The 15,116-nt window shown below is 43.2% G+C and overlaps 1 protein-coding gene across 1 annotated transcript in view; it reads left to right on the plus strand.

The window, feature by feature from the left end:
• Positions 1-15,116, plus strand: part of N (neurogenic locus Notch protein) — a 162,998-nt gene that overhangs the window by 46,200 nt on the left and 101,682 nt on the right. The window contains exon 3 of the mRNA XM_034332726.2: positions 13,438-13,709. Within this exon, the coding sequence (XP_034188617.1) occupies positions 13,438-13,709 (272 nt within the window). The remainder of the gene's footprint in view (positions 1-13,437; positions 13,710-15,116) is intronic.

The raw sequence follows: 15,116 nt of genomic DNA on the forward strand, positions 1-15,116 counted from the left end.
CACGGGACACCGTGAACTGGAAACTAGAATCGACTCTCGTCGTTTCGGACGATCCTCTGGCCGTCTGGTTAACGATCCGATAATCGAGCATCAGACGTTTCTTGCGAACGAAAAGAAACGGGCGTTTATTTCCACGGGGCGATCGGTAGAAAAGGAAAATAACGAGCAGGATGAAGCTCGACGGAGCAAGGAGTTAAGCTCGTTGACATCGCACTCGTGAGGTCAGCCAACCAGAGTTCGATTCCCACCGATCTTACTTTCGTACTTAGCCACTCACTTACTGCTCGTTTCTCTCGACTATCGAGAGTACGCGTCGACTTGCATCGTTGGGTCATGTACCCCGGGGATCGACTAGTTGTTTATTTGCATACCATATTGTGGACACCGTGTAAACAGGGAAATATCGTCTTGGAGAAATTTTCATTTTAATTTAGAAGCTACTAAATTTATAAGAAATTCATTTTTCTGTCCAAAGAATCGTAAATAGCTAATAGCGTTCTAATGGCAGCTGTTGCCTTACATTCTATACGCGACTTTCTATGGAATATTTACAGGAATGTCGTTTGTCATTCGCGTTATGTCCGACTGAGTCATCGACGTGATTGCGATTGAAATACCGACGTCGAGGAATTTTCGATGGATGTCTGATCGATCGTATAAATATGAAAATTCGCGTGCCGACGTAATGGATGCATAAAAATGCAACGTGCCGAGATATCGATGCCGGTTCTTACGGAAAGCCGACGATTAATATTCATACGCGTCTATTTCTATTGATGCTTATCGCGAACACCGATCGAATATGCATATGATCACATTGACCAACAGTTACACGTTCAGACTTCCTCAAGGAAAATCAGATTTCCAATATTATACACTGTATTTTCCGAATGGTAATCGAACGAACATTACCGTAATTGAAAAATATGCAGATCTCGGATGGAGTTGGGTTCGAGCAAGCGTGTCTGTCGTTCATAGAAATGGTATCTGGGAACGTTGATGGAAAAGGAGTCCCACCTTGATCCACATCGGTGGGACACGAAGCTACGGAGCCGAGGGAGTTTTACATCGGTGTAAACGCGAATAAGCGGCCTCACCGCGTAATCTCCTCGCTGCGGTTTCCCGTAGCGCGGTATTTTCCGTTAAAGCGTGACCGAAGCTTACTCCCGCTAACGGATGTTCGTGTTCAATTTTCAAATAAGAGCCGTTCTTTCAGCGGAAAATTAAGTGCCCTGATGGCTGATGCTTTTTGTCTCATCATTTTCTTGAGCCAGGCCGGAAAAAAACACCCCCAGGGCAAAAGGAAATTATTATTCATTTCAATTTAGTCTACGGTAATGGAAGATGCTAGCATATAATCATTTTAATTTCAACAACTCGGACCATTGTGTTAATTCTTCTTCGGTACTATTCTTTTCTAACCGAGAAATTTTAATTATTGACAGATCAATCATTCGCCTCGCACGTGTGTTTAAGACTTTTTTTGTTAATTCCTATCAGCTTACAATTTAGCGTATTACGGTTTTTGCTCGAGGTATGATTGCTGGAAGAATGAAAAATACTTGGGGCAATCACCAGGTGGGTTGCGTAAATAGGATAAAAGTATCGCACCTAATGAACTCGTGATATAATGTAGTCGAATAATAATCGAGGGAATAAAGAAGAGGAGCCGCGGTGTTCGTAATAACACAGTCAGTCCGTGTAATTATTTCATTATACCGTTTTCTTTGTCTAGAACCACTTTTCTTGCCTTTGCAGGCAGAACCGGACACCGTATGATTTTCTACAGTCACAGCCGTGAAACCCTGACGGCATTAGCGATTGATGATTAGCGTACGGTCATTCATGCATTACGCTAAGTCACCACCTAAGACGAGAATATTGCTCTGTCAGCTCTCGCGTGCATTCATAACTGAACGAAAAGTGGTTTTTTCAAGATTTCACACAGTTATTCTGAAAATAGATCATTTTTACAATTTTTCTGTTTAATTTAAAAATTCCGCAATCAGTAGATTCTTCATTTTAATCCAAATCCATCATTTTTATTCTACGAATCTACCTGTTTTAATCATGATGAAACAAAAGTGCCGAGGATCTTCATAAATTAGTTTCATTCGTGAATAGAAAAAAAAATCCCCTCGTGTTTTCATCGTCGGTAGAAAAGTGGTGTTGGAAGAAACTGGAAACGATATACGGATCGCGTATGAACGGTGTCGGGGAAAAAACGAATAAGGGTGAAGGAAAACACTTGGACGACTTGTTTGTCGGGAAGCTGGCGATGGTAAAGCGGGATAAACGGAAATGTCATTGCCACGCTCCGGCGTGAAGCGGTCGAGAGGGTGGTTTTTTACGAAAGAGATACCGCGATGGAAAAGGGAGAAAGAGAAAGAAAAATGAAAGAAAAAGGCAGCGGCCACATGGCGCTATGCAAACGCCATCGTCGTAAACTGTCAGCGATACAGCTTGTGTCCTGTTAGCGACAGACATTCCTCCTGCTTCTCTTCTTCTTCCCGTTTTTTTGCTTCTTCTTGTCTCCTTTTCTCTTCGCTTTTTTTTTCCTCCCATCTTACTCTGACTGCAACTTTTTAACCAGCTAAACCCTTTGGTGCGAGACGGAGGAAGACATGTGCTCGGCAAACCGGCGACCGTCTTCTATTCGTCGCGACGCTGACTCGGTAATATTTTCGTGTTCACGCGGAACTTGGCGGCAAACGAGTGGCAACCACTTGGCCCTTCCTCGTTTTGCTGTCGCAATAATTCTCTGTCACGTTTTTCGCCACTTCCAGACGATTATTGCAGCTACAGCTCGTTCTGAAATGCACGATTACAACGGCGCCGCGATCGCGTTTCCGCTTCTGACTTTGCTAATAGTTGGATACATGCAAATTACTTTGATTAAAATTATGTTTGATAATTTCAAAATTGCTTATTTCTCCATTGTAATTAATTACATCCGTCGAAATCAGAATTTAAACATAAACAATCTACATATTTGAAAACTAGAGTCTTCTTCTCGGTTTACTTTAAAATAAGGTCATATTCTTCCAAGTTTGTAAACGGCCACACGTGGCCGACAGACGCGACCAGTCACTACCATTCAAGCTAGGTTCCCGTCTAATTGGCCTCTCGAAACCTCTTCACTATATTTTTGTCGATCGACCCAGATCCCTTACGATTTTTCGATCATTATCCCCCTTCGAACATCGAATTTTTGCCTCTGTCTCTTTTGAACGCCTTCGACCCTCTGATTCCCCGGATTCTGACCCGCATCGTTCGAAATTAATGGAACTACTTAGCCATCGAGTCGCTGCCTAATTCACAGTTGAATCGGTCGATTGAGAAATAAGAGACCCTTAGAATGAAGAAGAAAAAAAAATCGAATCCATATTTAATAACACGCTACATCGTCGGTGTGTCTTTAGATCCCTAATAAAACTATGTTACCGAAACGTTGAAACGCTATTCCCAAATGGTTAGAAATTATATTTGAAAGCTTTACAACTGTCATTATGCAACGAGAAGCATTAAAGAAACTAGCGGTAGTGGCGTCATTATGCAATCTGGAGAACATCGGACGGTGAAGCTTGGTCGTGAAGCGTTGATAGAAGGCGCGGAGGGTATTACGATTTTCACACGAAATTTTTCTCTCACGTTTATGTTGTTAGCTCGGATGGAGATGGTTTCGAAGTGTACATCCATTAGCGGACCGCTCACAGAATGTTCGACTTAACGACGTATCATGAGCCTATTAGCTTATCAATGAGCTACCCTTTGAGTATGGGGGAGTTTGAAAATAAACCGTGGACCCCCGTGAGAACTCGTCCACCTTTCCCTGCACGGTTTTTCCCTCGGTGTTACATACCTTCTCACACTTAGTCGGGTTAAAAGCAGACGTACTCTTGCGATACATGTGGCACCGATCCTCGTCGGCCTCGTTGACGGCAAGGACGAACGACAAAAACGTGTTGCTTTATGCTCGAAAAACGCAGCTTCGAACGGCGTTTATTGTTAAAACAAACAACGAGTCTTGAACTCGTTGAAGGTTTCTAGCAGTTTATCAAGTCTCGCATAGCTCGTATTTATTTTCTTCTACTATGTTACAACGTTACAACAGGTTGCAGCTCGATGATGTAAGCCGTCGGTTTTCCATTTTCACGAGCGTGCAGCTGCGAGGGGACGTTAAGGGTTGCTGGGACCGCGATCGTCGTCGACATCACCGCGAGTCGCGCGTTAAAAAAAGATGGCCCCGTCGGTTTTTTTTTTTTTTTTTTTTGAAAGCACGATAGGTGCTGGTGGCGATCGCGGTGAACGCCGACGAGCTCGCGTTTACGATCGGTGACCGCAGTGGACCGGCCGAGTGTTGCGTTTCAAAAACCGCAGAGCACATTGACACGTCGTTCCACGCTCATGGGAACACGCATCGGTTCTTCCTTTTCCTCTGTTTCCACTTTCATTCGATCCATGGTGTCTTCGAAAAATACCGCGGTAATCCTTGCTCGTCAACTCCTCGGAAGATGTTCATCGAAATGGATATTCCGTTGCTTTTTGTCTCGAGATTAATTAAGCATTATAGATTTATTAGAATTATTAGCCAAAGGGTTGTTTGTAATTCTAGGGATCACGAAGTTGGTGTTATTTTTACTTAGAGCTTTTAAACCCTTTGAAATTCTAAGGATCGTATTCGGATAGTGGTTAATTATTTGATTTTAATTAGAAGGTAACGAAGGTTCGTTGGCCTTTTAGGTAACACGATATTCAGGCAAACAAGGGTTGTCCACCGCGTGTTTATGGACCACAGTCTCCCTCGTTGAACAGATCAACCCCTAAGCCCGCAGTCATTTTATCCACGTGGGAAGCTTTACTCGGCTCTTACCACCTCCTCATTCATGAAAGCCTCTTCGCTGCCTTATCCGCCGCTCTATTCCTCAATGGATTCTTTCGGTTGTCCTCGTTTTGAATACCGAATGGACATCGATCCTGTCAACGAAATCGGACGCCTGTTCTTTTGTTCTTCTTGTTTGTGTAATGAATCGATCACGAAGCGACACGTGCTTGGAACGTTAAAGTGTTTGCTCGTCGAACATCAATATCGTACACGGTGATACGTTTGTTTCTTTTTTCACTTTTCAAAAGAGTATTTAGATATTTAGGAAAACTTTAAAAAGATACAAAATCACAAAATCAAGCTCAAACCTAAAGAAAAAAAAAAAAAAAAGAAAGAAAGAAGGTATCTATGAATCGGGAACAAGTTCAATTAACACGCAGCGTCGATTGCTCAATCAAGAAGTATGCCCGGATCGCCAGGGTCCGATCGTCCCTTACACGTTGGTCAACGAGCGGTCACGATCGAATCGCGACATCTTTCGACTCCCTCGGATTCTTATCTCGACCCTTAATTGATCGCGTCCGTTGACCCTTAATTATTCGACGATCCGGCTGGGATGACCCTCTCTCCTCCCTCCTACCGTTCCCCACTGTCGAGTGTTCCTCTACCTCCTCCTACACCTTGCCCGGTTTTCTGTCGGTGACGATCGCGCTCTTAATGGATGCTAATTCGACGACCGTATTACGGTGCCGTTTCTTAATTAGCGCTCCTCACGAGTCTCAGCTGCGATCAGTGTCCCGGGCTAATTACACGCTTCTAGATCTTGGAGAACGGTGCTTGCGCTTCCGTCGCGCACTAGCTAGCCTATTCGACCGATTACGAAACGGTCCGTCGATGACGGACCAGCGAGAGAAGCGTACGTTTTCGAGGGAGGGGAAAAAACTGCTATGAAGAATGAGAGAGAAAGAACGAGTCCATTAACATTCGGCGCGGCAAATTACAAGCCGAGACACTAATGGACCCAGCACGGGCGGTCCTCGGTCCATTGATGGTGGGTGGTGATGGCGAGATGCTGATGGTGCTGCCTGTGATGGTGGTGGCAGTCGTGATGCTGATGTCGGTGCTTGGACCACTGTCTCTTCTCTATCATTTTGCGGGACCAACATGGAGATGAGTTTTCGCGATACCACGACCGGACAGATTTCGTTCCTTCCCTCTGGTACATCGATCCTTATTTTTACCTTTATTTGCGATCGTTCTTTCCCGTTAAAAATATGATGAATAGCTCAACCCTTTGAGATTTTATTTTACTTTTCATCTTTTCGATACATAGTTTTAATTTCCTTGTAATTTGTTGCCATATTTGGAACTTCAACTGGTAGCCTTTCACTGTCGCGTAATAAAAGGGTTAAGATCTGGACAGAGTATCGGTACGGTGATTGTAGCCTGTCGATTCGGAGCGAAGATTTTCAGATCAGCCTGTCGATTTCGATACGCCGTTCGAACGTTAATTTATGAGCTGGCGTAATTTATTCATTAGCATATTAAATAAGTGACCGGTCCGCGAGCCAGGGTTTTGCAATTTCAGTTACGCATCCAGTTAACCGAGAACCTGTCCACCGATTTAATCTCGTAAACAACTGGCGGATTGCTTCATGAACGAGAATCGAAAGCTGAAAATCAAGCGAACCGAGTGAACGCATTTTCACACGTCGTTGAGAGGGCAACTAATTGCGACACCTTGATTATCCCGCGATTTGCTCTTGATACGTGCGTGCGAATTTTCAGCTCGACAACTCGTTCGAGTTTTTATGAAAAACTAGCTGTTTGATCGTTCTCGCGTAACGACGAATTAGGGAGGTGATAAAATTACTATTTCAAACTCGGAAATTTTCATGCAATTCGATCGGCTGAGAATCTTCGATCGCTCCCGTAAAATTTCCAAATTGCATATCAATTGGAAGGATTACTCGAACGTGTTCCATGATGGGTCGTATAAATTCAATGGCGTTATCGACGACACCGCGTGTGACGGATGGACCAGTGTCGAAAAATGATGGTGGTTTCGCCGAAATGGTTCGCGAAGGAGAAACGCAATTGGCCGTGGTGGTTGGAAAAACTGTTGTGGTACAATAAAAGGAGGGGGGGGGGGGGGGGGGGGGGGGGGAAGAAGCATCGATATCCAGAGCGGACGAGTGGTTAATGGGAGCGACCAAGCGTGTTGCTTGGGCTTAAGAGGCAGCAATAACAGCTGCCTTTACCTCTTTCTCCCTGTTCGTTTCCTCGTCGTTCCATCGCGTTCCTTCCTTCTCGTCCACCTCCTCCTGCTTTCTTGCGCTTCTCAAACTTTTTTCCTGCAAGCTTCAAGTAATTCGAGCTCGTGCCAAAAGAAGTCGGGGAATTCGCTGCGGCCGAACGCGTTCGAATTTGATGGTTCCGGTCCCAAATCCAGACGATCAAGGGACAGAGACGTCGTTACCATTGTTTGTTCTCCCTCGTTTCTTGTATGAATCTTCATCGTGCTCGTTTTGTCTTAGCATTCTGTTTCGTTGAGCCTGTTCGACGAACGCGAAACTCTGCCGATAGAAGGGATGAAAATTAATTCTTATAATTATCCAGTGTGAATTTCATAGAATACGATCGGAAAATACATAGCGGGTATTTTATTATAGCCAGGAGAAAATTGCGAAACCGAGATCGACGTTTCGGACGATCGACGATCACAATTTCAGAAATCGTCGCGAAATTGTCGAGAAACAATCGGCAAGAGGATCCTTCTCTCCGCAAGATCCTCAATTTGCGATGCCGGTACTCGTTTTGCTCGCGCTTCGTTTTCCGTTCGTCTGTGACTGGCGATGTTATTACCGGCTAAGTGGACGATTCGTAATGACACCGGAGGCTGCCATTTTAGCGCTAAGTGCCGCGCATTATCGGCCAGGGATGACGGTAGTCCATTTTGTATTTTTCATTTTCTCCCATCTCTCACCCTTGTTTCGCGTTTCTCCGTCTCTAGCAAATCGGACGACTTTTATCGAACTGGTAATCTTTATTCACGAAATATTGCGATTCCCATTAGGAGTTCTAAGATATTGCAAAACGAGAAATTCGGAGGTAAATAAAGATGGTATATTCGTTAATATCGAAACTTATATGTTGTCTTTGGAGTTTCCCGAAGATTCTGACCGGTATTTCTTGCCCAATTAAACATCGAACGATCGGCAAAGGCTGGTCCTTTAACGCTTCGCGCAATTTCAGATGCTCGTTTAGATAGCGTGCCGCAAAAATCTCGCGGCCATTCGTCATGTCCCGTAAGAAGAAAGAGACGGCAGAAAGGCGGGAAGGGTGAGCGACGTCGATTTACGAGGCAATTTCGGCAGGGGATCCGTTAATTTCCGGGCGATACGTCGCGATAAATTCGCGAAAGTCGCGGATATTGATCTTTTTACCCTTCCAAAGTCGCCACTGGACGAACGCGTCTTATTAATTGGCTGCGAACGGTCGACACTTCTACTGCACCTTCTATGGTGTAACGAAAGCTTTGGGGAATTTATATTGTATTAACTACCAGAAGAAAAAAATTATCACTCCTCACTGTTATTTCCATTTATTTCATTTTTCTTCAAGAAACAAAGACATATTGCGTTTTAACTTCGTCTACAAATTATTTTATTTATTCGTCGCGTATCTGACACGTGTCCGAAGGGAACGAAATATCTGTGAACAGTGTTTTCCGTCCAACTTATCGTGTGAACGAGAAGCGACGAACTAGGAAGAGAAATTGACATGGAACCGTCGCACAGTTTGCACTCCCACGTAACGAGATGATTCATCGACGTCGTCTTAATTGTCTTGTTTCGCGAAACGAAAGTGGCAAAAATTCAGTCGCTAATTATGAAACTGTTCGATGATACTCGTTTCGCCGCGTGGATGCACCTGTCGACGTTTACCCGAAACTATTTGTCCATCGGATTTCCCAGGTTCATATTTTACTGACCATTTAGAACCTGCCTATGGGATATCATAACGCATTAGATCCTAAAAATAAATCGGTTGAACAACCCACGAAGGTTTCTTTGCCTTATGAATTAGCGCCTCCTAACATCTTCCGAGTTGCTTCGTTTCGTCAAAAGGATCATACTCGAATATAAGACGCGATAATTAATTGTGAGCTACCGTTTAACGCTAATTTAGTTTTCATTTTATTCGTTTCGATTAGAAATAAATGGTGATCGTGATTCTTAACTGGATATCTTAGCTAGATTTTATTTATCTAATATCAGATTTCCTGAGATATTTTCAACATTTTCCGTTTCCCGATTAGATAGTATTCTAGCCGGCAACGTCCCATGGAATAAGGCTCGGTGAAACCCTAAACCCCAGGTTTAGAACATTAAAACGTTAACTAACTTTGTAACCGAACGCTGTCGCAATTAACTAGCGACATTAGGGGAGCTGCTTCGTGAAACGAAACACATTCCCTCCGTTGTACGCCGTTCGGGACCATTTTGCGTTGAGGAATGTCACGAAATTGTATCCGTCTCTTTTAAATTAGGACGATAAAAAGCCTAACGAGTTGCGCGATCTAACGAATACCGTCGTTTTTAAGGAGATAATCGAGGGAGAAGGAGAAACATTTATAGCGAATAAAATTAATAACGATGCTCTATTCGTTTTTATTATTCATCTTAATTACAAATTCGATATATTCCCGGTATGGAACAGTAAATATTTTCTATACTTCTCTTTTTATGCAATAATATTCGCTATTTCATGCTGGAATTAGTTGCGAGCAATTTGCATTGAAATGCGAATTGATACGAGGGTCTGCAGCTCGTTGAGATCTGCAAATACTCCTCGTCGATGAGGGTGTGCTGCTCTTCGAGATCTCGATCGACTGTATGCCGATCGATTTATCAAGCTTCGAGCCCAACCATACAGCCTCCTCATCACTGACAATAACAAACGATAATTGAAATCGCACGACTCGCTTTCGATACCCGATCAGAATCGCGTGTAATGCGAACACAGAAAACAGCCTCGATCAGTTTCTATTATTCGATGCTCTCCACTCTCATATTGCAAATATTTTCCTTCGACATTCCGATGAAGATGTTGGAAAGATGTCTTCTTATCCTTAGAAATGTGATACATCAAAGTGCTTTTTATCCTATTAGAATTCTCAACCTCTACGAGTTTATTGCTTGTTGTAAATTCTTTAATATAGAATTAAGGCTCGATCGTCTTCTTCCTTTCTTCCAAAATACCCTGTTCGTTCAACGATTCGGTCTCTGTTTGAAACTGATGTCTCATGGCGTAGGTTCGTACAGAAAAAACGACTCAACTTTATGGCCACTTCGTTTATTCCAATCAAATGTTTCTCACGAACTTGACAAAATATAGAATTAAAGATTACCCAAGTGCAGGGAGGTTGAGAATAAAATCACAGAGAATTCCGTGCATCGGAAACAAGAGTGCCGGGATAAACACGATCTCGAACACTCGACGTGGCTTTTTGCGGCGTGTAAGTACGCGCCTGTCGGCCATTTTTCCGCAAAACTCGAAGGTAAAATGGTTGAGCTATCGAGTGCTATTCATCGTGTCCCCGGCATAATTCACCGCGCTCGATTCTTTGTCGAGGAAAAGAGAACGACAGCGACACGTCGCTCCGCGACATTCCACGCGAATGTTTACAGACCGATCAGCCAGAGTCCTGGCAACGATTTCTGCGGCAAAATACAAGTCGTCCTTTGGCGAGATCTTCTTGCCCGCGGCCTACGATCGATTCTTACAGACTGCACCGCGTCTCTGGCCACATATAGAAACTCGAACGTCGAGAATCCCAGCTAGAAACGAGCTGGAAGAACACCTGGATCATACGCTCCGCGCGATCCTTTACCATCGACGTTCATTTTTCTGCGTCTACGAGGCTAGATAAAACCGTTCGCAACGGAATAATCAGGGATATTTGATGCAACCGTAAAGATGGCACCCGAAGATTCATTCAAGATTGAAATCTAAACTTCGAGATGATAATTTCATAGTTGAAAATTTTATTCTTCAATATTCCGGCATAGTTTCACGGTGGATCTCTGATTTCGCTAGGATAAGATAAAACTAAAGGAGCGTACACATTCGGCCCTCGTAGATCGCGATTGATACGCGTTACGTGCACGCACGCGGAGCGGAATAAATGTCGGAGCGTGTCGTGGAGCCGCCCATTACCGGAGAGAATGGTCAGCCATAAAGTGGCTTTCGTTTCGTCTTCTTTTAAACAACGTTGATCCCGGCCAGCCAACAAAGCAGAATGATGACGCTACTGGACGGAACTTTACTGCCCGTGAAGCCTCTGATTGATACATGCTGCGCGTACACACCACTCTTTGATGCAATCATATTCGCGTGTGCTGATGAATACACGCGAAGCAACGGCAGTAGCGTAGCTGCGAGTAACCCTGGTACCTTGGTGGTCCTTGATTTGCAGAGATAATTTCCCGTCAGGAAATATACGGCACGTATACACGATTGGAGTGATCGTAAAAGACAAATTTCAAAAATATTTCAAAGTACTGCTGTAAAAAACAGAATCATGGCCCGTCCTAGATTCGTTAATAAAATTACCCCGTCCGCTTTCACAGAGCAACGCGCACACGATAGTATAATTACAGTGTACTTGACACGGTATCATGGCGAGATGATTGCATTCGTACTGGTTCGCAGAACAGCGTATAAACATTCAACCTTCCACGTTTTTATTATATAAGCGAACGTATTCATATTCTGTCGCAGAAGAGTTGTGAAAATCAGTCCTTATTAGCGAAGGGGTTAATGATTCTCATTGAAATTCGTCATTTTGACAGGCATCGTTGTCTTGATATTAAAAATCCGTGCTTCGTACTTCGGGCTGGTCGCATCCTTCTGAAATAATAGATCCGGCGGGAGGTACACGAGTACAAGTCCTTTCTCCATGCGACACTGCTGGCACCGCATGGTGCTCGTTACGTCCCTGGTTTGCTTAGAAGGGAATATTCACAGATAGAAGTCAATAAATCCAGCCGATGGTGCTCAACGCGGCCTACCGACACCGGTAGTCGCGAAGAAACTCGCTGCCGGCAAATAATGGCCGTGGAATCGTCGCTTCCGTTTATAGAGATACCGGCTACAGCTTTCTATGCGCTCGCATGTGCACCGCGATATCCTTGCCAGGAGAAGAAGAAGAAGAAGAAGAAGAAGAAGAAGAAGAAGAAGCCGGAATGGAGCTGCGTAAAGTAACTCGGAAACCAGCTGTGCCTTCGACAATGGACGCCGATACGTTCTTGTCTTTAGCTCGTTCCTGCCGCGGCCATCGTTGTCGGACTTTTATTCTAACCATGAAGCCAAGAAAGCTTCGTAGGTATCACGGTGTCGGCATCCGACTCGCTTCCCTTGTTCCAATGAAATGGGAAAAGATAGGGGATGGGAAATTGGAATACTCGTTTCACTTTACCTACCTATTAACAAGATTTTCGACATCATTGATTCATCTTTAACCCCGTTGAATTAATCGATTCTAATGAAATTTCAAGATTAATTTATGTACTTTTTTATTCCAAGAATTTTTAATTTATTTTTTCAAACGTGAGAAAGAATTTTGTTCATAAGGAAAGAGCAATAATTAGATTATATTTAAAGGAACATCATAAAACTGATACACTTTTTTTTATTTAAAATATTGTACAAATTAGTCTGCTTCAATCATATATTAATTTTTAATTTTTAGTCACTGTCAAATTGTAAGAAGTATTATCTTCTTTACACTACAATGCATCAACAGTTGCATTGGGTGCATAGTACAGGATGCACAAGTTGCATCGTCGCTTCTAAGGACAGCTAGAAATTTCTTTTCATTGATCTCCTCTTCAATAGCTGAAGATGATCAACAGGGTAGTAGAATACGGGTCCCCGAACCCCGAGGATCATTAGAAAGCATTAGAAAGTAGCTTTTCTTCGGCATCCCTATTATTCCGAAGCTCGGTCAACGACCTCGTAGACAGACCTTCCAGCATTTTGCGGTTTCCCTTCAAATTACCCGCAAGATTTTTTAATATTTTATAGGAGACTCTGCGCGGATTGTTAGCCATGGCGGACGGAAGCGAGCGATTATGCGAGATACTAAAGAAGAGGTTTAATTAGAAGCTTGAGAGAACGGAGTTTCGAGCGAGCAATTCGCAAAGGGGTGAAAACGTTTCCTTGAACGGTCCGTTTCGAAGGTGTAGGATGTTTAGAAAAATGATCCGGGCCAGTTTCTCGTAATTCCACAATCATACTAGGCCATTTTTAGATACACATTCGAAGAGAATGTAATAATACGTGTTGGAGAACGGCCACAAAGAATTCGAGGTCTTCCGTTTTCCGGACCTTTCGTGGAAGCCTTGACCGCAACACGATCATTGTTCCATTTTGCAAGAAGGCATTAAAGGCCTGCTAGAGACCGCCCAGTTGGAGCGAGAATTTACAAGCAATTTTAACCCTGTTTTTAATTTATCAAATATTTGATCTTTTACGACAGAACTTGATTCACCAAAGATGGATACTTTTCTCAACACTAATCTGTGCAAATTTTTTCTTTGTTCCAGCTGTACATCGAAATACGTGGGAGAGTATTGTCAGCACCTGAACCCCTGTCACACGGGTCCACGTTGTCAGAACGGTGGTTCGTGCAGGGTGAAGGAAAGCGTCGGGGGTGGAACGCCGTCGTTCACCTGTTCCTGTCTCGTCGGATTCACTGCAAGCCTGTGCGAAATACCGATTGAAAATGCATGCGACTCATCGCCGTGTCTGAATGGAGCCACTTGCAATTTAAAATCGTTGCGCGAATACGTTTGCACCTGTGCCACCGGATATACAGGTAAGATTTTCCTTAATTCGATCCTCCATCCTTTAGCCGTGGACACGTCCTCGTTAATCGCTGAGTTAATGAAAAAAGTTCTTAACGTTCGTATCATGGGACCAACCTGTACATATGCATTTGGTTCGCGGCTAAAGGGTTGAGCTTCGAAGAAGCTCGCTCGAGATAAAAATCGTCGATTTACGAGAGGATCCTTATCCGCTGTTAAATGAAGTCGCTAAATCTGCGAGTACCGAAATGCGAGATTTTATCGGTGGAAAGAGTCGCACGTATAATTGAGTCGTTGACCCGTTACGATATCTTCGCTTTCGCCAGGAAATACCGAGTCGTTCGATGTAGAAGAATCTAAAATATTTTTCCAGCATCCGGTTAAAGTTATTCCGCGTTTACGAGGATCCTGCGAATATACGGTTACGAATTTTATAGATCGGCTTCGAGGATCTTGGCATAACCAGTTATAACGTTTGAAAATGATTCTATCACGCTTTTTTATTTTAACATGCACCGAAACGGTTAAACATCATTTTTCCAAGCATCGCAAAGCAATTTTGTTGCATAGATCGTACGAATAATTTTTTGCTCGTAAAATGCATGTAACAATCACGGTACTTAATAACTAAAGGAAGAAAAAAAGGAGGACGTACGTGAGTTTATGGGTGCAATATTAAATGACTGACGTTTTAGTTATCTAGGTAACAAGTTCCATAGATTCACGTGGGTTTGGTGGCAAGGCTAAACGATAGATGTAAAGATAAAAACCGTGAGGTAATCACGCTTGTTCTCATTGTTTTATACTCTAACAGGATGTTGGTTCGCGTGATACTTTTCTGTCATCAAATGGTATTAAACAAATTCACCGGTGACCAACCATTTTAAATTAAAAATATTAACGAGGGATCCGTATAGTGATTTTCCTCAGATCTTAAGCTTTAATTTGATATATCATATGTGAGATTTTGTAACATTTTTATGTCATGATATTAAACTTTCCATCTTTCGAAATCGGGTCGGATTGGCATGCGCGAATTTGTTTGGCTCGCGGAAGTGGCTAACGAATCTAAATGAGGATTTTTTCACGGACCGCGTTTAAACGCGAGGGAGCGCGTGCTCCCTTGACAAATAAATCGAAGAGCAACGGGATTCCGAAGGGAAAGGGTAGATAAAGAAAGAAACGGAAGGGAATCGGTTAAGAAAGAGAGAAGTTTGTGCCAGCTGGATAATTGGCGGAGAGCAATGCGGCATTTCGCTGTGGCGGTACCTTTGGTCCAGTGGTTCTCACCTTTACAATTATATTTTCACCTCTTTTCAACCATTCCCTCACTACTTTCTATACTTTTAATACATAAATTTATTGCTACGTTCCAATATATCAATACATTCATTTTATTCTTTTAAAATGCAATGTGC

This window comes from Osmia lignaria, chromosome 3 (genome assembly GCF_051020975.1).
Source record: "Osmia lignaria lignaria isolate PbOS001 chromosome 3, iyOsmLign1, whole genome shotgun sequence".
In the NCBI taxonomy this organism is placed as follows: Eukaryota; Metazoa; Arthropoda; class Insecta; order Hymenoptera; family Megachilidae; genus Osmia; species Osmia lignaria.